The sequence below is a fragment of the Schistosoma mansoni genome, assembly GCF_000237925.1.
Source record: "Schistosoma mansoni, WGS project CABG00000000 data, supercontig 0179, strain Puerto Rico, whole genome shotgun sequence".
In the NCBI taxonomy this organism is placed as follows: domain Eukaryota; kingdom Metazoa; phylum Platyhelminthes; class Trematoda; order Strigeidida; family Schistosomatidae; genus Schistosoma; species Schistosoma mansoni.
Window position 1 is genome coordinate 453,568 of NW_017386063.1, and position 25,183 is coordinate 478,750.

General features: G+C 36.0%; 1 protein-coding gene across 1 annotated transcript; it reads left to right on the forward strand.

Moving 5' to 3' along the window:
• Window positions 1–2,233: 2,233 nt before the first annotated feature.
• Smp_085530 (synapse-associated protein, putative) lies at window positions 2,234–16,903 on the forward strand (the record flags this gene model as incomplete). The annotated part of the gene is made up of 6 exons (XM_018795453.1): window positions 2,234–2,347; window positions 2,385–2,503; window positions 5,753–6,093; window positions 7,551–7,723; window positions 8,635–8,865; window positions 16,665–16,903. Exons 1-6 carry the CDS (start codon window positions 2,260–2,262, stop codon window positions 16,901–16,903), a joined length of 1,191 nt encoding a protein of 396 aa, XP_018646975.1. The 5' UTR covers window positions 2,234–2,259.
• Window positions 16,904–25,183: the final 8,280 nt, after the last annotated feature.

Genomic DNA, 25,183 nt, shown 5'->3' on the forward strand with positions numbered 1-25,183 from the left:
AGATTGCAGGCTCATGAGGTTCGAACGAGACTACCGTCTCACGTTCCGGTCGCCGAGTACGCTTACCCGTACGCTTTCTCGACTAACCTCATAACCAACTACGGATACAGTATAGGAATCTACTCCTATACCACACGTAAGCTATACTTTTCTCTTTTTCTTTCATTTTTTTGTTTACCACGAGCCTACGCCTCTGACCATCGCTGTTCTGGTATCGTCGACTTTAGTCAATCTTGGCGAAAGCTGGCCTGATCACCCACGCTATAGTCAACGCACTCAGTCGATCTCTCTGACTCCAAATACGTATGATATACATTTGGTCCCGAACGTGGTTATCCTGGTCGCATCTGGTTCCTTGGCTCAATCTGGTTTCGTCCTACGTCTGCAGCGTTTCTGGTCCGGACCTCTACGAACGCAACCTTCAGATTCTGGATACAAACCACTCTGGTGTAGCATGCTAATCCAAGCAATCAATACAGTACGTTCCTTCTGGTACCGTTCTATGTCAAAGACTTTTGGTGGCAACTCGAGGATCAACGATCACTCCCTGTTCTGCCAACACCTTCGTCCTACAATGGCACGTTTCGCGATCAGTCCCACGAACGAAACCGCTACGTATCGAAAGAGTAAACCCTTTCTAGCGGGGGGCTCCTGTAGTGACCGGCCAGTCTCGATAAGAACACGATTGGAATAACAGAAACAATTATTATTATTGTAACCAATTGTACCAGAGATTGTTTTACTGTATTTGTTTAACTGTATCAGTTTCACTTCTTGTTCTGCTATCCGCCTTGTTTGGTTCGAGCTTGCTCACGCACTGCTTATTCGCTTGTACTCTTTGGCACGTCTCGGTATTATTTCGATACCACGAGATCGCCAATAAATATACTTGATCTGGACTAGTAAAGCCTTCTGATTTACGGGCTATCAAGGGAACCAAGTCGTTATTGGGCGCGTAAACGAATTGTAGTGGTGATCATAGTCCGCCTTCGACTCGACATCCACTACACATTCATTGTACTACAAGCAGCAAGCGAAGGAAAATCTGGGTCAATATAACGTTCAAAAGTTTATAATAAAATAATCTCGATGAGTTGAAGAAAGTCCTCAACTATTCATAAACTTTAGGAAAAAAGCGAACAAATATTAATAACGTTAATTAAGGATTACTCTGTGAATTTGAAATAATAGAAAGAAATAGTACCAATCCAAAGAAGTTTAGAACTTTGACTGGGCACAATTAGGAAACGAAGTTGGAAGTATACAGTACATGATTGCATTGTATTATAATGATCGGTTTAAATACAACATACGATGTTTAACCATATAGCAGATGCATTTTTTGTTATTCACACTCTCTTTTGAATAAAAACCTTATGCTGTGTGGAAATAATAGAGGAATTGAAGCCATGGTAAGACTACTCCCCCTCGTCTTTAAAATGCCATTTTTTTCTCTTTGTATAGGTCTACCAGCTAACCTACGGCAAAAAGTTTTAATCAGTAGATGCTGATAAATGAAAGTACAAAATCTATTACGGTTCAACATGCTCAAGGTCTCCCCTTTGAATTATTCAAAGCCATATATCTTAACATGTATGCTTCACTGCTCTTCACCGCAGAACTATTGTTCTGTTGATAGTTATCCGGAAACTTTCAAAGTTGCCAGAAGACTTGAGACCTAACCTAGCTAAAGTACAGGTAAGAAGTAGAAATCTGATATTGATGCTATAGATATTTCGAGAAGCGTTTGATCTAAGCTGACTAACGTTTTTAGGAGATGTGTAGCACGACATACTCACTTGTGCAGGCGGGCAACCGAACGCGTTAAGCTAGACGTGTCTGTTAAAATTAATGAGGCCAGCACCAAATGTCGACGTCTTCCAGAATTATTTAATTCTGGGGATTTATAACCGTTACACAATCAACCTCCGGCCTGATAACGTGATAGCTGCTGATATCCAGGACTCATAATCTCCTGAGACGATCGCACTCGCTTGAAATACAAGATAAACAAATCCTCGAATAAATACCAAACTCATAAGAAGGAGTGTAACAGAAGGATCAGACTACCACTTTTGGACATAACCAAATACCTGGAAATGTACCGAGGCAACAAGGAGCGATTGCGAAATATTAATTGATTTATAAAAGCTCGTGACAAAGAGATTTAAGAAGCTGTTTCTAATGTGTTTTGGTAGAAATGTTGAAGCGGTTTATTGCATTAAAGTTCAGCGCTTGTTTCTATGACTGCGTTACGTTATGTCCGATGCCGAAGTTTATGATTCACTTGAGATAGATATTCAGAAGGAAATATCAGACAAACTGTCTGCTGCAAAAGAATGGGGAAGTAAGCTTTCTGTGATATTCCTGAACCACTGTCGTAGGTTATATTTTTTCAAAAGCCATGAAGTCCAGTGAGGAAGCAGTTAAAAGACTTAGTGATCGAATAGATTTAACCGAAATCAAATCAGTTGTGAGTGATGTAACAGCTTCTGTTAAACAGGTGAGGTTTTCTCAAAGCCCATGTTTACATCGTTCCTATTTTTTGTACGTATGTTTCCGACTGAATATTCACTAGCACTTATCATTAAAAGTACTTTATTGGATGTGAATGTCTGGTTTTTGTCTTTCCAATGCCTAGTTGAATTTTTAACGCAGTAAGATTTACGTCTGACATATCTGTATCAAAGGTAAAACGAGTTTGTGTCCCCGAGTTACAGTCTGAAATCTCAACAGTATGATGAGACTCCAGGAAATCGTGTTTCTCACTTGGATTATGGTAACCTAAACAAGATTTCCCAACCACATATTCAAGTGAAGAAAACCAGTCCTCTGGATCATGTCATTATGCTCCATTACAAACTCAGTGAGGATGAATGTCGATTATCGTATTTTCTTTTGTTAAGTAAGTGTAGCCCAGACCATTCAACAGTGCGGAGGATTCTTATTCTTCTTAATTGCAATTCTATAAATTTATTCTATTGAATGTAATCAATTAAATATTCGTCAGATCCTTCAGGACTTAATACTTGTGGTGTTTGAACAACAGATTGCATTGCCATAAGGCTTCCAGACTCTCATTATTAATTAATCAGTTTAACTTAGAAAAAAAGATACATCAGGAACGTCACTAGGCTTTACTCCTTGTCTGTATTGATATCATCAAGTCTTGAAAAGCGTTTGGTTGGTTTTTGATCAATATTACCTTCAGCCAGATATTCATTCGCTTCAAACTCAAAACTAAACTGATCACATTCCGACGAATTCAACTCTTATTAAACCAATTCAATGTGTGTATGGTTTGCACTTTCTTTGTTCTCATAAATCATGCTCTCCTCACTAAGTGTTCCTCCTATCTGGGTAGCTATCTTGCGACATAACTTACGTTCACTAATTCCCTTTCACATTCAACTTGTATTTTTATCCTACCATAATTCCCCTTCAGTTCTACCAAGTCTGACGCATGATTCATTTATAAACGAATCAGTCTTTTTCTTAAACAATCGAATAAATCCAGCTTTGCTGCTGTGCTTAATATCACTGCTGGTTTTAAAAACATGACAAAGGACTAAACGGTATTTTCTATGATACGGGAGTTACTTTCGAATTCGATTCCAGTTACATTCATCATCCGGAAACGTTTTGGATGCAACTCATCGAAGTTTGTTCATCTTGCAGATAGCATGTTAAGGAAGACCAATCACTAAAATCATAAAATATCAGCTTCGGCTGAGTATAGAAGGTTCCCATCATATATTTGAGTCTAACACTTCTTCATCTCTTTAGTGCCTACATCCTATTGTTTTTTTCTCTGCAATTAAATAAAATGGTGGTTCTATGTGACCCATTGTCGTGTGAGTACCAAATTGTTGCTCCATTTGACTCGGCCATAAGTTGGTATAAAATCAACAATTTTGCTTCAGGTACTCACCGTGATCTTAAAGCCGCGTTACTCGCCTGTTTCTTTAATAATAATGATTATGGTAGATAACAGTATATACAAGTATAGTCAAAACGGTGGCAACTATTTAGCCTACTTCTTCCCAATCAGGATTTCGTTGATGATAATCTTATTGTGTTTCATATAACTTTAAAAGGGTGGTTTATGTTAAGGTAGAATAGAATAAAACGCTCACGTTAATATTTTAAATTTTGAATCCTAGAAGACAGCAGTTCATAGATTAAAAGAAAATTTATGATAAAGGAAGTAAGGGAGTCACATACACAGATTAAGGATTGAGTGAATTAACGTCCCGGAAAGTACCTTTCTTAACTCATCATTTCCTCTTCATTCTTTTCCTCATAACGTCAGGTCAGGTCAACTTTGAATTGCTCTACACATATTTTCTGTCCACCTAATTTCCCTTGCATAAACACATTTGTGCTTAAAAAGACCATAGTGTTATTCTCATCTATTCCTACAAAGATTTATTAACTCATGCACGATTGAAATTCTGCAAGTGTTTTTCGTGTAAGCACAAATATCCGGACGATGATCAATAACGATAGTTTGTTTGTGTTCTCTTTTATCAACGATTGCTAAGCTAGACCATTAAGAATTACGGCTTAGTGACTTGAGTTTTTAGATTAATAAGATGTATGGATCCGACGCTAATCAATAGATCCAGTGCAATGATGCAACGCAACCAAGTGACGACGACTCACGAGACTAAGTTGTTGATGTGAGCGTACAAATAAACAAATATCAGAAAATAAGACATGCCCAGTAGAAGAGACTTTCTTTTATTTAATGAGGTAACTTGCTTATGTGAAGAGTGTTAAACACGAAAATACACATGATTATAAGTTATTTAAAACGTAAGCGGTTGGAAGATATAGATTTCGTGGGTTACTCAAGTACCGGTAAGATTAAGACCTGTTAAACTTAATTCTTACCCGACGTATCGTATACATTATCTTGACCTATACTTAACGTTATTATTGGTTGGGAGGGAGTCGAAACGAGATTCCGGAAAGCAATCGTAGTTATTGACTCATCGATACGAAATATTAAGTCTCTCTCTCCACCATATTTTATTTTTCCTGCTTTGATCTCTTTACTTCCTCGCCGAAGTCAACAGATGGTATAGCCTCATTTGTACGCTTTACACTTTGGCCTTCGACAGAATTCACCCTTCAAAGTTCTTTCAGTCGGTGTGCATATATTAGCAATTTTTATGCTTCACGTTATATTAGGACTTTAGTTCACCAGATTGTAGTTGACTGTCGACTGGAACCCAATTAGTTATATTAACTTCAATTTATAGCAAATCCTAAGCTCGTTCTCGCTTCTGTGAGACGTGCATTGAACTTCAGGAACTCATTGAGTGCCTTAAATGCAACAGGGTCCCCACGTGATTTTAGAATATTAAAGATTCCCATTGTGAAAATTAGAACAACACATGTAAGCGAACAATTGTTTTCAATTATTATTATTGATTATTGACTCAAATAGCCTTGATTGGTCTAACATTTTCATATAAATATTCATGTATATTAGAGTAATGCCTGATGACGATCTAATTGAAAATAATTGTTCGCTTACATGTGTTGTTCTAATTATATTAACTTCCTCATGCAGAGCATAATATTATCCCACCCATATGCAGTTGACTTGTTTTTTCTGTAAGCGAATAATTTTAAATCATCAAATCTTATGCTGTTTCAGTTTATATTCGGCTTTTTTTGCAAAATTTTTCAACTATTACTGTCTATAAACTCAGTAAAATTCCTATCTTTCTATATCTACGAGGTCCCACTCATACGTGAATTTGAAAGAGCTCAAGCTGACTTTGCTGTAGAATCTCAAAATAAAAATGAAGAAGCAATTCGTTTTCGTTCATCATCTCAATCTGAACTTCCACCATGGCATCCCGATATATGCGGATTAAGTGATTCTGATGCATTGTCTTCACTGAAAGAACAAATTTTAGCTTTAAGTCAAAATCCAAATAACTTTCTTATTTCTCCTCCTGAAGAAGCTCAACTTAAATGGACATCACCAATACCTGACAATTTATTACGTGAAGCTCAAATCCTTTTAAAAGAAGATCCTAATTTAGGTTCTATAAGGTATCGACTTGTCCCTAGCAAGTAAGTTGTGCATACTAATTGATCTGGAAGTTAACCTCTCTAAATCACTTATCATGGTCTAGCACGTTAATAACTATCCAAAAAAATATATGGTTTAATTTATTAGTCATTGTGTTACACAAAGGAAGGCCACGAACTTGATCCAAAGTACCTCTTGTTAACTTCATATAATAATATGAATAGAAACGCTCACTTAGTGTGTTTCTGGTCTCTCCATCTCGTTGCTTCACTGAGACTATTAAGAAGTATTCCACCAAAAAGATTTATGTTATGATCATAGTCAATGGATTTTCCTAATTTTTTTGTTTTCATATAAATTCGTTTCTGTCAACCAGTCAATGTAGCTACATAGTTTATTAGTTAATGCACTCGACTGTCAAACCATATATTTTAGATTCAAACGTTAACCTATATGTACTTCAGTTCAGACAGGCTATGTAATGTCACTAGCTCTCACAGTGGATCTCGAGCATAAATACATGAACCTTTATATGATGAAGGACTTAAATTATTATATAATGGTTTTATACAAACTTGCTTAATTCATATTAGTGAGTTGTATCTTTTTTGATAAGTGATTTTGGTAATTTTTATTTCATCGTGATTGTTCTTACAATGTTATGCTACTCAACCCCAACTGTAAGTAAATAGATGATCCAAATACATGTTCAAAGACTAGACATAACTTTCGTGTTACCTGTGGTAAACGTTACACAGAAATGAGAAAAGACTATACTTAACCATCAAGTATGAAGTGTTGTTTTTATTTTTATGCTAAAATGATATGTTTATAATGTTGGTTGACTCGGTTTCCCAACACTAAACGTAACCGATACTTTGAAGGTAACGATAGTTCAAAAACTTATGTTCTTAATATCGTCTGCCTATCGATCAACTTTTTTCCAGTGGTTAATTGTTCAAATTACTGTGATAATTGGCTTATTACTTGTATTCTGTAATACATATACAGTTAATTATGTGTTACTAAGTTGACAACAAATATTTCACAGTTTTGAACCATAATTGTTCACCAAAAATGAGGGAACTATCCTACCAACTATGCAACTCTATAAACATCAATTGTATGTGTGTGGATGATTTTATCATTAATATCTCTATGCTGACAGAATCACCGCTTCCAATACATGCACAAAAATGCACACAAGCTAAGTTAAATTCTTGAATTTTAAGCTTCATGAATTTTCCTGATTATTGGTAGAGGAGTTTCTACCAATCTCCCTTACCAGTTTTCTTTGTGTCATTATGATTAGTTCTCAAATGGAACCAGAGTTTATTTACCTAGTACATTCAACATAAATAGATTAGGATAAAGGGAGAAGGGGACATTATGGGAATTCTTAATTAAAAACAAAATCAACGGTGGTATTTCTTCATTTTTATGCTTCACAATTTTAAATCAGTTTTATACACTATTACCTTCCATTTTTCTCCTGTAGAATAAGTGAAGAGATATTTTGGAGGAATTATTTCTATCGTTTATCCTTAATACAACAATCTGCTAGCCTCTCTGTTGTTATGGACAATACTCATCAACCAAGCATCAGTAATAATGGTGGTATTACAAATGATAACAATGTATCTGACACTGATTTTGTATGCATTGAACAAAGTATGTATATTGTTATTCGGTGAAATGTTTATACTTCATTTGCATTTAGTATGATAAAACCTTATTTCAATCAGTTATGTTGATATAGATTCCTTTTGATTTCCATAAAAATAAATGTACTGTGATCGGATTCAAATCACTGATTCATTGCGATATTATTAGTTAATCTAAAATAGATGTCTTACTGTTGATATTTTAATTTCACTTAACTACGTAAACGTCTGTTGTACGTTGGTTTTTGTCTGTGCCGGTTGTGGCACAGTTAAGATGTTTGCTTTCTACTAAAGAGTGAACATACTGATCAGCAGTTCGCTTTTTGTATAACTTATTATAACAGAAGGTATGTATAGGCTGTAAGTATTTGATCCTAATTGTCTTTAAACCATTGTTCATTCAGTGTACATCCATCAAATGGGAAATGCTGAAATTAGTCGTGAAGTAATGGGTTAGAATAGCTAGTCGATGGACGAAATTACAAGCTTTTATCGACCTAGGTAATTAGGATGTGTGTCATGCATGCCTAGTCACTGCCTACTCAGACATACTGTTAACGAGAACACCAATGGGGGACAACCAAATGTATTTGAATATAAAACTACAGAATTTCTTAGTAAAATCTGAGAACCATGCAGTAAATACTTCATTTGCAAGATGTCAATCAACTGTTTCAGACTTGATTGTTCCTTCGTTTCTATATCAATCATTCTCTGTTCTCTTTCTCTTCGTTTCGATCTTTTTAACCTTCTGCCGCCAGGTATTTCATTTTCTATTGGTAATACATACTACTTATATCTGTCGACATCAGTAGCACACACCACAACAGGATAGTATCTACTAATCGTTAGCAACAACTTTCTTACATATTATTATTATTATTATTACTGTTTATATTTCACTCTTTTAATTTTTAGATCCTATTTGGTCTAAAATGAATACAAATCTTAAAGAAAAAGAAAAATCAAAAGAAAATCAAAAATCAAATAATTCTTCTATGAAATCAAAAATAACATCAGACAAATCTTTAAAAACTTCATCATCTAAAGAGAAATCTAAAATGAATTCAACAAACACTACAAAATCTTCACCAACTTCTATATTAAACAATTCACAAAATAATGATAGTTCTTCTCATATTTCTTCTAGTGAGTATTATATTTGTGTATGATATGAATGTATTTAATTGATTTATTAGAAGTTAATAGTTCATTTAATTTTTATGTGTAGGATATGCCCTGGTACGGCTGAAAGTGGAGAGAGTCCGCTCTCCCTCTCGAAATGCTCTCATATGGCCACGCGTATATAGCCTCTACCAGGGAAGTCCTACTCATTGCCTTCTCGTGGCGGGGGTGTTGTTTACGAAATTCAGAGGAAGAAAAGCGAATGTCCGGCGCTTTAACCGGGTTGGTGGACACGGAAAGTTCACCTAGGGGAGTTGGAAAACCCTGATTCCAAACCAATGGTGCACATGGGCTCCAGTATCCTGAAGGAACAAATGGCGTATGAATCAATCGCTGGTGACCGGCTACCATGGGACTGCATCTCCTTACGATGCTCAACCGCCTTGTGGATCAGATCTTTAGGTGAAAGGCTCCGGGTTTGGCCCTGTGTGAAAACCACGTGTTTCGGTTTGGGCACTACTAATATACATTCCTCCTGCCGATTGATTGACTTCTTACACTGGGATTTGTTTTGACAGTTTAATCATAATAGCAACTCAAACCGATGGACAAATGTGTTAGGTCCTATTTTGTATATGACTGACTAATTAAGCTACTGAATACATGTAGCCATTAACTTGTCCAACGGGTATGATGTTTTTGTTAATGATCTGTAATATCCCATTATTGAGATTCAGGATCTCAATTGATCAGTCTTTATTAGCATATGTGTAACTTAAACGGATTGTCTCAATTTTGCTTTTGTCACAAGTCCTGGTATATTTCGGTGTAATAGTTAAAAATATGTTACTTTAGTTATGAATGAATTAGAATTAGAGATTTGTAAATCTTCAGTTTTTAAATATACTTTTAGAAGTGTATCATACTCATTCGACCAAGTACTTTGTTTACTTAACACACATGAATTGTGTCTTTTTTATACTAGAGTGAGACTTACATAAAGAAGTAGCTTTATAAGTTACGCATAGACTCAAAGTTTCACAATATGAATATTTGTCTCATATTTCATCTTTCTTTCTGTCGGGTATTTTCTACTATTTGTTTGTAGGTTTATCAAATATTCGTTATTAATATTGATTCGTTGTCAGTACAATATTTTAGTTTACACCATAGACTGATTTTAGATAGGCAACCGCTAAAAACCAGAAAACAATGGATAAATGTGTCGCTTTAGCATAGAACTCCCATCATCCTATGTACCTAAGACAAGACCCTACAAGAGACTGAGACTTCGAAAAGTTTAGATTTCTCGATAAGTAAATTATCTTTTGTACTTCACTCTTTCAATTCTGATAAATTCATGGATTGGTACACTATAATGAAACGGTTATCCAATGCTTCTCTGTTTTAAATGATTGTCCGCAATTTGACCATGCTTCATAAATGTTTGATCTAGTTGTCACACTATATCAACGTAACGAGATGGAATTTAAAAAAATGTACGCCAATTCAGTAAAATTATTAGTTCTCTCACTAGTTGCTCATAACCACATTCTTACTGGAATCTAACATATTATCATTAAATAGTGGACATTAGTATTATATCCGATCGAATAATAAATGAATGGTAACTGCTAGGAATTACTCATGGACTATTATTATTCTTATTGCATGATTATGAAGGAACTAGATAATATATATATATATATATTGAGACCTACTGCTGCTGAGGCTGCTGCTACACTGGTCGTTTTCTCCTGCATTTGTTGTTGCGTTTGCATTTGTTGTTGCGTTTGTGATAGAAGAGCCAGATCATCCGCGAAGTCTAAATCGTCAAGCTGCATCCTGCCTGTCCACTGTATCCTGTGATTTCCTCCAGATGTTGACGTCTTCATGATCCAGTCGATCAGTCAGTCAGTCAGCTACAACGTAGGACCAGGCACATATATGCATCGGTCCAAGTTGCCATACCTCGTTAGCACAACAAGATCAACACCGAATTCATAGTAGTTAATTTAGTGTTGGTAGTAGTATATAAATTATAGGTTGTATATAAGGATATAGTATAGGAAGGAAGAGAGATATGAAGCAATTTTAGTCTCAAGGTTTAAGGGAAGATAAAGAGTGTATACACCTACGCCATTGTGATCGATTCTGAGCCATGTCACCTAGAGTCTCCAACCATTGGTTACGATAGTCACGCGGACCCCAACCAGGTAGTCTGCATCTGCCAATATGGCTCAGGCTAGAAGTTAGTGACTTCAAACACTGATGTCATGTTTTGGTTTGGCCGCCCCTAACTCTCTTCCAACCATCCCCAATACTAGTCATCATAGAGCGTCGTGGTAATCAGTGTTTAGGCATACGTAACACGTGGCCCAACCATCTCAGTCGATGAAGATTCATCACCTCATCAACTGATTTACCATCGTTCCCTAATACCCTGCGTCTAACCTCACTATTACTTACCCGGTGATCCCAGCAGATGCGAGCAATATTTCTAAGGCATCTGTGGTCAAATACTAGTAACCTACGAGTATCTTCTACTCTTAATGGCCATGTTTCACAGCCGTAAAGTAGAACAGAACGAACTGATGCTCAGTATACTCGTCCCTTAATTGATAGACGGATATCTCGTCTACGCCATAGGTGACGTAAGTTGGCAAAAGCCAAACGAGCTTTTTGAATCCGTGCAGAGATTTCGTCAGACACCAACCCATTAGGGCTGATCAGACTTCCAAGATAAGTGAAGTTGTCGACGCGTTCGACTACTTCACTCCCTATCCTTAGTTCGGGTGTTGACGCAGGCCAGTCCTGGAGTAACAATTTACATTTGGATGGGGAGAAACGCATCCCAAACATCCTGGCATTATTACTGAGTTCCAACAGAAGACTCTGCATTTTGTCAGCGTCTTCACTAAACAGGACTATGTCATCTGCGTATTCTAAGTCGCTTAGTGGTCCCCCTAGTAGGAGATCAATTCCTGAAAATTCAGTCGAAGAGAGTGTTATTTCCAGCAACAGGTCTATAATGAAGTTAAACAAAAATGGGGATAGTGGACAACCTTGACGGACACCACTTGAGGTTGTAAAATCAGATGACAGTTCTCCATAAGCTCTCACTCGACTGGTAGTATTCGAGTAAAGAGCCTTCACAAGGTTTATGTACTTCTCAGGTACACCTTTCAATGACAGACACTGCCACAGAACCTCTCGGTCTACAGAGTCAAATGCTGCTTTCAAGTCAAGAAAAACTATCATTGTCGGACGCCGATAAGCGTGTCTGTGCTCTAAAACTTGACGAATGGTGAATATGTGGTCGATACAGCCACGACCAGGTCTGAAGCCAGCCTGATTTTCTCGTGTTTGCAGTTCACGAGTCTTAGTTAGGCGCCTGATAATTATTGAGGCTAGTATTTTAGATGCTATGTTAGTCAGACTAATCCCTCTATGGTTATCACAGGATGATTTTGACCCCTTTTTATATATTGGGACAATCAATGATTGTGACCAGTCAGATGGGATTACGTCCGTCTCCCAGATTTTAGCCAGAATATTAGTCAACCTAATCGCTAAAATTGGACCACCATATTTAAAGACCTCTGGAGCCAATCCATCTGGACCAAGTGCTCTTCCTCGTTTCAGATTACCTATAGCCTTTTGAACTTCAAGTAGGGTCGGGGGGCCTACCTCAATGTTCCATTCAGGTTTTCTAGGAATAGTGGGTAGTTGTGCAGTAGCTGAAGGCCAGCTAAACTGCTCCTTAAAGTGTTCCGCCCATCGTTCTAAACGTTCAGGTTGAGAGCAGATAAGGGTTCCGTCTTTTTCCAGTCGATCACCAGGAGAAAGAGAAAGGGTGAGAGTAAGCAACCTTGCCTAACACCGGTCTTTACCTCGAATGAGTCGGTGAGTTGTCCTCCATGGACGATTTGGCAGTTTAGTCCATCATAGGAGTTCCGTATGATATTGACTATCTTTTCAGGCACGCCGTAGTGTCGAAGAAGCCTCCACAAACACACTATAAATAGCAAATCACAGTTTTCTACACAGTAAAACTGGACAATTACTTCGTAATCAATTAACGATAATCAATAAGTGATAAGAACCTGTATATCAACAATTAATACATTAAACGAATGCTTATAAAAATAAAACAATCATGAAAATAAATTCATTTAGTATTGTTTGTTTGAATCTTCCCATCGATGTGTTAGGACTGCAACTGGTCAGTCTCTAATTGGCATATGTGCATACTGTGCGTATTGCCTCGATATAGCCTAAATTCACAAGCATGGTAAGCAAAGTTGGATAGTGACTAGCAGTGGAATCCAGTTTGACGCGCGTTTCGTCCTATTTGGGACTCGTCAGCTGAATGTACCTGCATCTCAGAGTTGATGTTCACTCTGGGACTCGAACCCAGTACCTTTCTCTTCAAACGCCATCGTGTTATCCACTTGGCCACTGAGTCCTCATAGCCACTCGCTTGTGCAATGGGGTGAAGTTTAAATTCATTTAGTATTGTTTGTTTGAAAATATTATAAATCCATTATTTAATAGTTACATAATAGAGATAGAGACAATACTTTTCAAGGTTTCAACTTCCTTAATATTTATTTGATATTTTACAAACTATATAACATATTAACTTGTATCTACTTCCGTTTTATTTCTATTGTCTCACTATGTAACATTCCTTGATCCACATGATAATTACAATGATTACTATTGTGATCATCATAGTTCACATGAATTTTCTCTATTGATTATAATTCATTGAGATTTATTCTTTCTTACATTGACTAATATAATTTATAAGTATATAAATTGTGTATTCGACGTGGCATTTACTACATTCAATCAATACTTCCATGTTTGTGTTTGTCATGGTGATAGTTTATTGGTTTTTGTTACTAGTATAAATAATATTCTGACGGTGTTTATTTATGTTCGTTAGTAAAACAATCCGTTGTGTTCCATGGTTGTCTTATTCTAATAATGATATACATACACCTTTTATATAATACGTGCCCAAACTAGTTAATTGATTGAGAAAACCAAGAATGAGTAGGAAGATTTTATTGAGTAACCCTAATAGAAAAAATATGCACAATTCATTCATATATATATATCCCTTGCATAATTAAACCAGATGTTCAACTAATAGCATTTGATTGTTTCTTTAGAAAATTAAGTCAAATATTGACCAACAGCTGGTGTCCGTTAACATTTTTAACTTATCATTTAGCTTTCATCAGATCGTTTCAGCGTATCAAAACCAGTATGTTGGTGACACATTAGTTGGTTAACTGTGAAAATTAGTCCAATTTTCTTTAAATAGTTTTGCTGTTCTACTGTTCAAGTTGATTCAGTTTGTGATATCAGTATAGATGAAATTTGTTTGTCTAGTTTTATTTGAATGCTACTAGAATTTTTCTCGCTCTGTACGAATTTATAATATAAACATTTATCAGAAGGAGTTTTGTGGAGATTTTAGTAATTTTATAGAGTTGAGATCATGAGTCAGTTGAAGCTAGACCACCATGGAAAACCTGGAAGCACTGGACGGCCATTTCGTCCTATTATGGGACTCCTCAGCAGTGCGCATCCACGATCTCACCTCGCGAGATTCGAACTCCTTCTGATAATAATAATCATATGTTCACTAGTGACTGACTTTAAGAGGTAAATCCTGGAGTTCTAGTGAGAAGCAGTGACCAGTGGAGTTCAACTACGTATGTTGTGAGATAGGAACTCACTGAAGACAATTGGCGAACGGTTGCTCAACTTCGTGGATTGGTTGAAGTTAGACATTCACACCGTTGGGTGCCGGCTAAGTAGTCTACCGGTTAAGTGTTCTGGCGCGAGACTAGTAGGTTCAAATCTCGCGAGTGCGGGATCTTGGACGCGCACTCCTGAGGAGTCCAACAATAGGACGAAACGGTCGTCCAGTGCTTCCAGGTTTTCCATGGTGGTCTAGCTTCAACTGACTCATGATCTCAACTCTGTAATATAAATATTTCTCAGAAGCACTGACCACATCAAGATGAACCCAAACGTGAATAAAGTAAATCACATCGGTTAAATCGATCGCCGCAATTTAATGAATAAGGTTGAACTGTGTTTAATCTGATTACAGAGTGATTTACTAATTAAAACAATCTTATATATTGTAGTCTTTTTGCTTATCCCCTCTAATTAACATATTAATGCCTATGATAAACAGTAACAGTGTATGTATTTAAAATTATTTGGCTCCATTCAAATCCTGTCCGATTCGATTACAAAAGAAATACCCCCTATTTATTATGTATTCTTTAGATTAGTTAAAATACCTTAACGTACTATTATAAAAAAGAAGTCTTAATGTCTACCAAGTCAGGTCATTTATTGTACAATAATGAAAGCGATATAACGGATGATTTAAAATATATTTCTCTTTCTCAAATACATTACGATAATGAGTCTAGTCACGTTATATCAGATCCAGGATTCACGACCTGGAATAGAGAATCAGAGTATAGAGTAAACAATAGTCAGTTGGCTATATACCTGTTTGCCCACGCTCAGTAACCAGTCATATTTTATTTTTCTCTATCACGTATCAGAAAATAGTGGTGGCTGTAATTTATTAATAGTTAAACAGGAATCAATCGTTACTGAGTTAAATTGAAACTTAAAATTAGCATAGAGTAGAAGACCACATTGCATTACGCATATTATTCCTCTTGGAGGAGCATAGGCCGCCCAACAGTACTACATTCTGGAGTAGTTATACTTATTTATTTACTTAAAAACATATATATTGGTACAAAGGGGCACCAGATATATATGCACCACGCAAATCTCATTTGATTTGTGTGAGAGCTGTGATACTGCCCAGGTGCTCGAACCGAAGCACGTGGTTTCCTTAGGGGGCAACACTCGGAGCCTTTGACCTAAAGGTCTGATCCACAAGGCAGTAGATCAGAGTAAGCAGATGCAGTCCCATGGTAGCCGGTCACCAACGATTGATTCATACGCCATTTGTTCCCTCAGGATACTGGAGCCCATGTGCACCATTGGTTTGGAATCAGGGTTTTCCAACTCCTCTAGGTGGATCCTCCTCATCCACCAACCCGGTTAAAGCGCCGGACATTAGCTTTTCATCCCCTCAATTTCGTAAACAACAGTAGTGCCACGAGAAGGCAGTGAGTAGGACTTCCCTGTCAGAGGCTGTATACGCTCGGCTATGTGAGGGCATTCCGAGGAGGAGAGCGGACTCTCCCCACCCTCGGCCGTATTAGGGCATTTGGGGGCAGAGTAGTTATAAATATAAACTTTTTAATATTGCCTCCTAGATCGATTCATTTGATCAGTGAAACGTGTAACTACAGTTAATGAATGAAATAAATGATTACAATAAGAAAAATACAAAAATAATTCCAAGTATTTCATTCAGCTTTGATGGAGTTTTGTTCTCTGAGCTTGATGGTTTGGTCGTGGAGCTTTCATCGTCCTTCTGAACGACATCATCATCACAAACTTCGGGTAGAAGGACGATGAAAGCTCCACGACCAAACTATCCAGCTCAGAGAACAAAACTCTATCAAAATCATCCACCTGAGCTACAAATCTTCTCCACCATCTCATTTCATTCACTTCTGTCTCTTTCTCTCTCTCTCTCTCCAAATTATTCATTGAAATCAAACAAATAATTTTCAAAGTTCCTCACTTCTCTCCACATATTTATTCATTCATTTCCCTTAAAATTCTGTTTTATATTTTGCCTCATATTCATTATTATCATTTCTTTTTGTTGAATGTTAATTTGCATTCATTTATAGCTAAAACATTGGAAGAACAATTAGAAGAAGAGATCGCCCGTGAAGTTGATGAACTTGTCTTAACTAAATCAGAGAATAATTCCATTCATCCAAATAATAATAATAATGATGATATATCTGTGACAGATGAAATTGATGAAGAATTAGAACTAGAAATATTAGCTGAATTAGAAGGTGGTGATAATGTTATCAATCATTCTACTCATTGTAATGATAATGTCAAAGAAGTTAATCCTTAATAATAGATGTTATACAAGTGGGGAAATCATGTCAAATGAAAACATTAAAAAGTTGAAAAAAATTCATCGAAAACACACTTTGAGTCCGTTTTTGATGTTATTGAACATTTAAAATACAATGAGAAGTATTTCTTTCTTTTGTATAAACAAAAAGCAGCTAACCGTAATTATCTTTGATATATATATATATATATACGTTGTTGTTTCTTTTTTTTTTGCAAGTAATTTGCCCCCCCCACCCCTTTTTGGCAAATTAAATGAAACATTGGTCATTTGATTATCATTGATAACGATGATAATGTTGCGTAGGTATGTGTGTGTGTGTGCGTGTGTGATTGCATTGTGTTTGTTTTTTCTCTTAATTTGTCCATTGTATGCGTATGTGATGTATTCACCACTTTCCTTTTCACTTTTTTTGTTCACATATCAATTAGTGATCACTATATTATCATTTCGCTTGTTTATTTGTTGTTTTTTCTCCCTCAAATCACTTTTTTAAAAAAAAAACATAAAGTCGTTAATTCTTAAAATGTTTTTAACTGTATTGGAAGGTTTAATTATTAATTGTCTTCATTAATGATGTAATAAAGTTGCTTTACGTAACTAATTTTTTCATAGTTGAAAGCGTTAGTCAATTGAAGCTAGACCACCATGGAAAACCTGGAAACACTGGACGGCCGTTTCGTCCTATTATGAGACTCCTCAGCAATGCGCATCCGCGGACCCGCACTCGCGAGATTCGAACCCAGGACCTACCGGTCTCGAGCCTGAGCCCTTAACCGATAGACCACCACATTAACACCGTTGCATGCACGGCATGCAACGGTGTTAATGTCTAACTTCAACTGATCCACGAAGTTGAGCAACCATTCACCAATTGTCTTCAGTGAGTTCCTATCTCACGACAGACGTGGTTTGAACTCCACTGGTCACTGCTTCTCACTAGAGCTCCTGGATATACTTCTCGAAGTCACTAGTGAGCATATGATTATATTAATTATTAGAATGTATATCATATATACATGTATATCAGTCAGTTAGTCATAAGTGTAATGTAGAATCTGACTCATATTTCCATTGATTCAAGTTCCCATATCAATATTAATACAGCCAGAGTAGTGTAATTAGTATTAACAATATCATTAATAGTAGAAAACAATTTCGAACTATATCTGAGGGAAGACAAGGAGTGAATAGATCTACTCCATTATGGCGGTTTCTGAACCATTTCACTTACCGTCTCCAATTGCTAATCACGATAAACAGACAAATATTAACCAAGTTGGTCTACACCAACCTAACCAGGATCAAATCATCAGTCGACGAATTTCATAAGGCCTCGGTTTGCTCGCCCCCATGTTTTTAAACTAATACTATTCCAGTAAACATTCACCGAAGTAGGCGGTTATTATACATCACAACGACATATATTTATTCCCCCGAACACATTTTAATAATGAATAAATACTTCAACTTCACATTAATTTATATTTTGCAAATATTGACTCCAGCAAAATTAATATGTAGATTTCATTATTACAATAAAAAAATCTCTATGTGATGACAGAATGTGGGTTGATTTTTTTATTCACTAAACTAAGCGACTTGGTATCGGGTCATTGGATTGCAACGGAATTGATACAATTCGCTCGGTTAGCAGATGACAAGTTATATGTTGTAAAGCTTGCGGGATACGAATTTCACGGGTTTTCACATAATGTGTCATGATAATAACAAGATTATGGTTGCTGTTCGACACATGTCATATGGAATTAGCATGTGCATCAAAAGGAAATCTGTTAGTCACCAGTTTTTCTCTGGTTGCATAGCTTAACAATGTAAGATTTATTCAGCCTACAAATGTATTATTTGAGCACATTTCTTCGGGATCTCCAGCCAGAATCTGTGTTAATCTATAACTAGGACAAATAATAATTTGGCATTTCATATTTAGTATAATGGAGAGATGTGTTGTGGAGGTTATTGAATCTTATGGTTTATATTACGGACCGATCTTAGATAACTATTGAACACCAGGAAGCACTGGAGAATCTTATCGTTCTAATATGGGACATTAGAACAGTGTGCATTAACAGTCCTACCGAAGATTAAACGCCAGGTCCTTTAGGTTTCACAACACTTAACGTTTAGATCACTGACACATCTATTTACAAGTGATATCGTTCAGCCATCTTCCAGTACCATTTATGAATAGCTGCTTCAACTTACACTATTGAACTCTACTGACCACAACTCCTCACTAGAACTTTTAGGATTGCTCCTCGGAATTAGCTACTAGTGAGGACATGATCATTGATGGATCGTGGGTGTTCACTACTGAGTTTTTCAGTGGTTATTCACCTGAGGTTGGCATTTATTCTTCTCTCTGTTTCTGAAACTCGAAATTATTAGGATTATTATGGAAGTTATTCAACAAACATACATCGAGTAGAATTGTTAGAAGAATAGACAAAGTAACAGCTATAATATATTTAAAGATATTTCTATGCTCATCCATTGATTACTAAGCAAATACAAGATTTGTTGAGGTCACAGAAAGGTATTTGTGAATTATAAGTCGCTCATAAGCATATCTAATAAAATTGTCCATATGCATAGAGTATTGTTAATTAGTGTATTAAGAACTGAACATCTTTTAATTAAGATAATTTAAGTGTGAAAACAAAATACGAGATGAAGAAATTTATCACTTTATTTGATGTAGCTCTTATTGTTTAGATCTATTCTTAAGTCTAAGAAAATCCTTTAATCTATTACACAATTCTTAAATGTATATACTGATAATATGTATCACTCATCAATCCTTCTAACTTGAGTCATTTAAATGATGTGATATGTTCTTTCTTAAAACAAATATATCACCTTTGAAATGGTGGTAAATTCTTAGTCATATGTTCCTAATTACAACTGAAATTTCGTATCATTGGAACAGAAACGTGATTATTTACAGTGTACGTAAAGAGCTGACTGTTTCGTCCCCTCCTTGATTAACACAGAATACGATGTACAACTAACGGTACTCGAACCTATAGAACCCCACATTTGCATAGTCAGAAGGCAGGAGAAGTGATTGTTGGTTAAGGATCGAAAATGTACAGAAAACCATGGGTATTTATAGATATTAGCGTTTGCTATGACATCATTATAATTCAACCTATCCGCAAGGAGGCAAGTTATGCTACCGTAAAATCGTAGCATACCACGTTGATGTTCTAGAATGCTCCATCAGGCTGTAATTGGATGGAGACTATTTGGCTCCTTTAGGGCCTCTGGAGGCTCCATCATGCTTTTTGAAAGCCGTCCCAACACTAACCTTAGTTAGGAAACTATTGAAACTCAACAATCTCCATAAACTTATTGTATAAACAAACACTTATGCTCACTTGGCCCTATTTGTTGAAAAGTTAGCATTTTTCAATTGTTGAGAGATATAGAGATGGAATAATCAGTTCAGATTGTATTACATAGCATCTGGCTTCTGATTTGTAATATTCAGATATAATTATATCACAGTAGCTTTAATGGGATAGATTTGGTAAGGCCTATTTTTAGTACCTATCAATAGTTCATTTCAAAAACTTAGTGAAAATACTACTTTGCTGATATCACATGTATCCAACATTTATCAAATTATCCCGACAAAAATCTTATTGATTTTTAGATGGTATTAGAATTTCACTGAGGTAAACAACGTACGTCTGAATCCACCTAATGAGTGTTGGAAAAGACCGAGTCAACAAGAACAACTGTTGCACACAACAATCTGGCATTCTTACAGGGCATCTAGCTTACTATGTACACACAGGATTGGTTAACCGATCAAGAAATTCAGGATACTGACATGGAAATAAACAGCATATGATTACTAACAAAATTCACCAGTGCATTTATTTCTCAACAATTAAAGAAAAGTAACCATCATGCTCTTTTGTAAAACAACTTGAGGCTGATAAAACTACAGATAAATAAAAATCACATGTGACGTAAGAAATCAATCGTATGATTAAACGTTCTTGAAAATAATAAAATCAAATCAACTGTAAAACCGAATCCTTTTACATTTCAACTAGATTTACTTACTACTTATTTATTTATCAATAGTTAAAATTAATCAACGAAAATAATACGATTAAATGAGGTACCATTTATCACTGGTAATAACCATTTAGAAAATTGAGACTAATTAAAACAAACAGATGTCTTTGTTATTTTTTCTCATAGTTGAAAGCGTGAGTCAATTGAAGCTAGATCACCATGGGAAACCTGGAAGCACTGAGTGGCCGTTTCGTCCTATTATCGGACTCCTCAGCAGTGCGCATCCACGATCCCGCACTCGCGAGATTCGCAACCAGGACCTAACAGCCTCGAGCCATAGCCCTTAACCGATAGACCACTGAGCTGGCATGCAACGGTGTTAATGTCTAAATTCAACTGATCCAAGAAGTTGAGCAACCGTTCACCACTAATCTTCAGTGAGTTGATATCTCCCAACAGACATGGTTTGAACTCCACTGCTGAGGAGTTCCATAATAAGACGAAACAATCGTCCAGTGCTTCCAGGTTTTCCATGGTGGTCTAGCTTCAATTGACTCACGCTTTCAACTATGAAAATACTGAATCTCTGCAAAACCTCTTCTGATAATTTTTTCTTATTTTTATAAAAAGATTGTTTCACATAAAACTGTAGAATGCAATAAAAATTCAAGATATAAATGTTTTTAGCTATGAAAGAAAAAGATAGAACATAAAATATCAGTTTGTTATCATTGAGACGAGATAATCCAGATAGTTTTTTTTACTTCACAATTATGTTAAATGAACAAATGACTTTTATTTTCAAGCAGATAATTCAAACTTTTGGAGCCAATTATTAAAAAAAACAGCAATATTAAGTACACTGTTTGGCTAAGGCATTCAACTTTCCATTTCTAAGTTTTAAGTTCGAACCCTGTTTTAGTTGCTTCGATCTGAGCAACTGGATAGTATCACTAGCCATCACATTTAGATTATGGTTTATATCCAGGCACCTAGTTATTTATTTCGTTAAGAAAAATCCACGGAATGTTATTTGTACAATGAATTTCACGAATCTTTGAAGCAAAAAATTTTAATTTGGTCAAATTCAAGGGGATTACTCAGCTTTATCAGCAGAATGGTTACAGTCACTGAAATGCAAACGTTCTAACCCACCCTTATGATTCTAAACTTTCGCGTTCATATTCGAAAATGCACTATTTTGTTTCAAGGCTAGAATATTGTATTTCAGGTTGAACTTCTTGGACTCCTATACTTTCACTTTTGCAAATATCACATAGTTCGACTAATTAATCATGTATGTTTACTGCCTAAGTTACCTAATTGTTTTATTACAGATTTTATAACGTTTAACGGAGAAAATCGGTCTTTAATTTCAAGCAGAACCATTCTTGCTCATCATATTCTCATCACGAGAAACCAGAATAGATTGTTTTCAGGATTCATACATCATATATATTCTGTGATTTTAAAAGATTTCAGAGCAGCAAAATCAGTTTTTTTGTATCTAACCTCCCTTGAATGGTATGGTTTTTATATGTTGAGTGGTCATTAAACTGGAAAATATTCCACCAGTACATATTTCTGCTGAGAATTCGGCGAGACTATAATTTAAAACCCTTCAAAATTCTTTCTGAACAGCTGATTATTAGGTAACCAACATCAATCTTACAGTAGAATGTTCAATAAATAAATAACTTTCAACGGTAAACTACATCCACTTAGAATTGTTTACTTGAATCATCCCATCGATATTTAGCACAGCAATTGATCAGTCTCTTATTGGCATATATGCATACTGTGCATACACCCAGTTGATTAGCCCCAAATAGGATGGAACGCGCGTCCTGGATTCCACTGCTAGCCACTATCCATCTTCGCTTAGTAAACCATATGATTTGTTACCTAATTACTTCATAAAGCTTTATGTCAACTTAAGCAAAACCTTCCCCTCCACCACCTCACAAAAGTTTTGAAAATAGAGTTAAGCTACTCAGATAGCTACTTTGAAAGGCAATTTTATAACCTTGGTCACAAGAAATTGTTCAGCCTTAACATTACCTTCAGTTTGACATACATACTAATAATATCCTTTCTTTTTTATTATTCAACTCAAGCACATTTATAAGTTATCTATTTTTATCGGTAAAGGGATTTGTGGAGATTGTAGCATTTTCGCAGTTGAAATCACGACAGAATGTCTTACTTTCGAGTCCCACGTATGAGATCGTGGATATGCACTGCTGAAGGATCCCACACTAGAATAAAACGGCCTTTCAATCCTTCCTTATTTTCAATACCGGTCCAGATTAGATCAACTCGTGATCTCATCTATTTTTTGTTTTGATCTAATACTGATGAAGTATGAACAAAAGCGCTATTCATCTACTTAATACACACATATGTTAACATCTGAAAATCAGTAAAGTATTCGTCCACTTTATTTTTTTCTTCATTATTATGTGAATGAAAGTGAAAGTAGGTTTTAAATCAGACAAAAATTCAAAATGAATGAGAGGAGATATTTTTTTACACATTATAGACTATTTTACCTATATAATATTCTCATATTGCAAACATACATACAGTAACTATTATAAACACTATAGATCTATTATAGTAACTTAGTGTGTTACCTTTCCTTTTTTGATAGGGTGAAGGATAGATCTTTGGAATTCTAATCGATCATATCTTCTTCTGTACATGTATATGTGCTGTTAGACTTATCTTCTACAAAAGTTACACAATGCGTTACAGATTAACTAATATATGTATACATGTGTGTGTGTGTGCCAAACTATTTATAACCACTTGACCATATATGGTAGTTACAGTCATAAAACAAAATTTAATCAATAATAATGTGCTAGTAAATCAAACACTGTTGGAATACAATACATTTGGTTCATCTTACACAGGTTTCATGGTGTATATATGTATATATATGTGTGTGCATGTATCAAACTACTTATATTTTATTCATATAAAAGTAAGGTAATATGAGTTATTGATGAAGTGATCTGACAAGCCCACTATTGTGTGTTTTGTACAATGCACGCACACAAGCACACATACACACATACATACATAGATATTAACAATAAAAAGAAAATGCAATACCTAGTTTACTTCTTTTCACCTTATTTTTTTTGTTGGTAAAAAAAACAAAATAAGTAAGATTCGCCCTTAAAAAATTTTACAGTGAAAAAAAGGTTACCAACTTGTGTGTGTGTGTGTGTGTATAGATACCATTTTACAGTTAAAGTAAACAATTTTGATTAGTTAATTGAATAGTCATCTTTAATGACAAATAAAATCTTGAGGCATTTTTAATTCTTTTAAATAGAGGGTAATTTTAAGAAAAAGAAGATTTAGATATCATTCAAACTATTTCAAGGAAAGATGGAACTATGATTTACTTGCAGTTTATAAGATTAGAACATCATTTTTAGATATAAGCAAAGATGGATAGTGGCTAGCAGTGGAACCCAAGACGCGCGTCAAGTCCAATTTGGGACTCGTCAGCTGGATATATCTACATCTCAGAGTGGATGTTCACTCTGGGACTTGAACCCAGTACCTTTCACTTCAAACGCCATCTCGTTATTCACTCAGCTACTGAGTCCTGATATCATTTTTTATTTTATTTAAACACATAAATATTGGTATAAGGAAGCAGCAGATACATATGCGCCGCACAAATCTCATTCGATTTGTGTGAGGGCTGTGATACTGCCCAGGTGCCCAAACTGAAGCATGTGGTTTTCTTAGGGGACCACACCCGGAGCCTTTGACCTAAAGGTCTAGTCCACAAGGCAGTGGAGCATCGTGAGGAGATGCAGTCCCATGGTAGCCGGTGATCAATGATTGATTCGTACGCCATTTGTTCCCTCAGGATACTGGAGCCCATGTGCACCATTGGTTTGGAATCAGGGTTTTCCAACTCCCCTATGTGGACTTTTCGTGTCCACCAACCCGATTAAAGCGCCGGACATTCGCTTTTCTTCCTCTGAATTTCGTAAACAACAGTGATGCCACGAGAAGGCAGTGAGTAGGACTTCCCTGTCAGAGGCTATATATTCGCGTGACCATATGAGAGCATTTCGAGAGGGAGAGCAGACTCTCTCCACTCTCGACCGTACCAGGGCATTTGGGGGCATTTAAGTCCTGATAGCCACTTGCTTGTGCAATGGGGTGAAGTTTAAATTCACTTAGTATTATTTG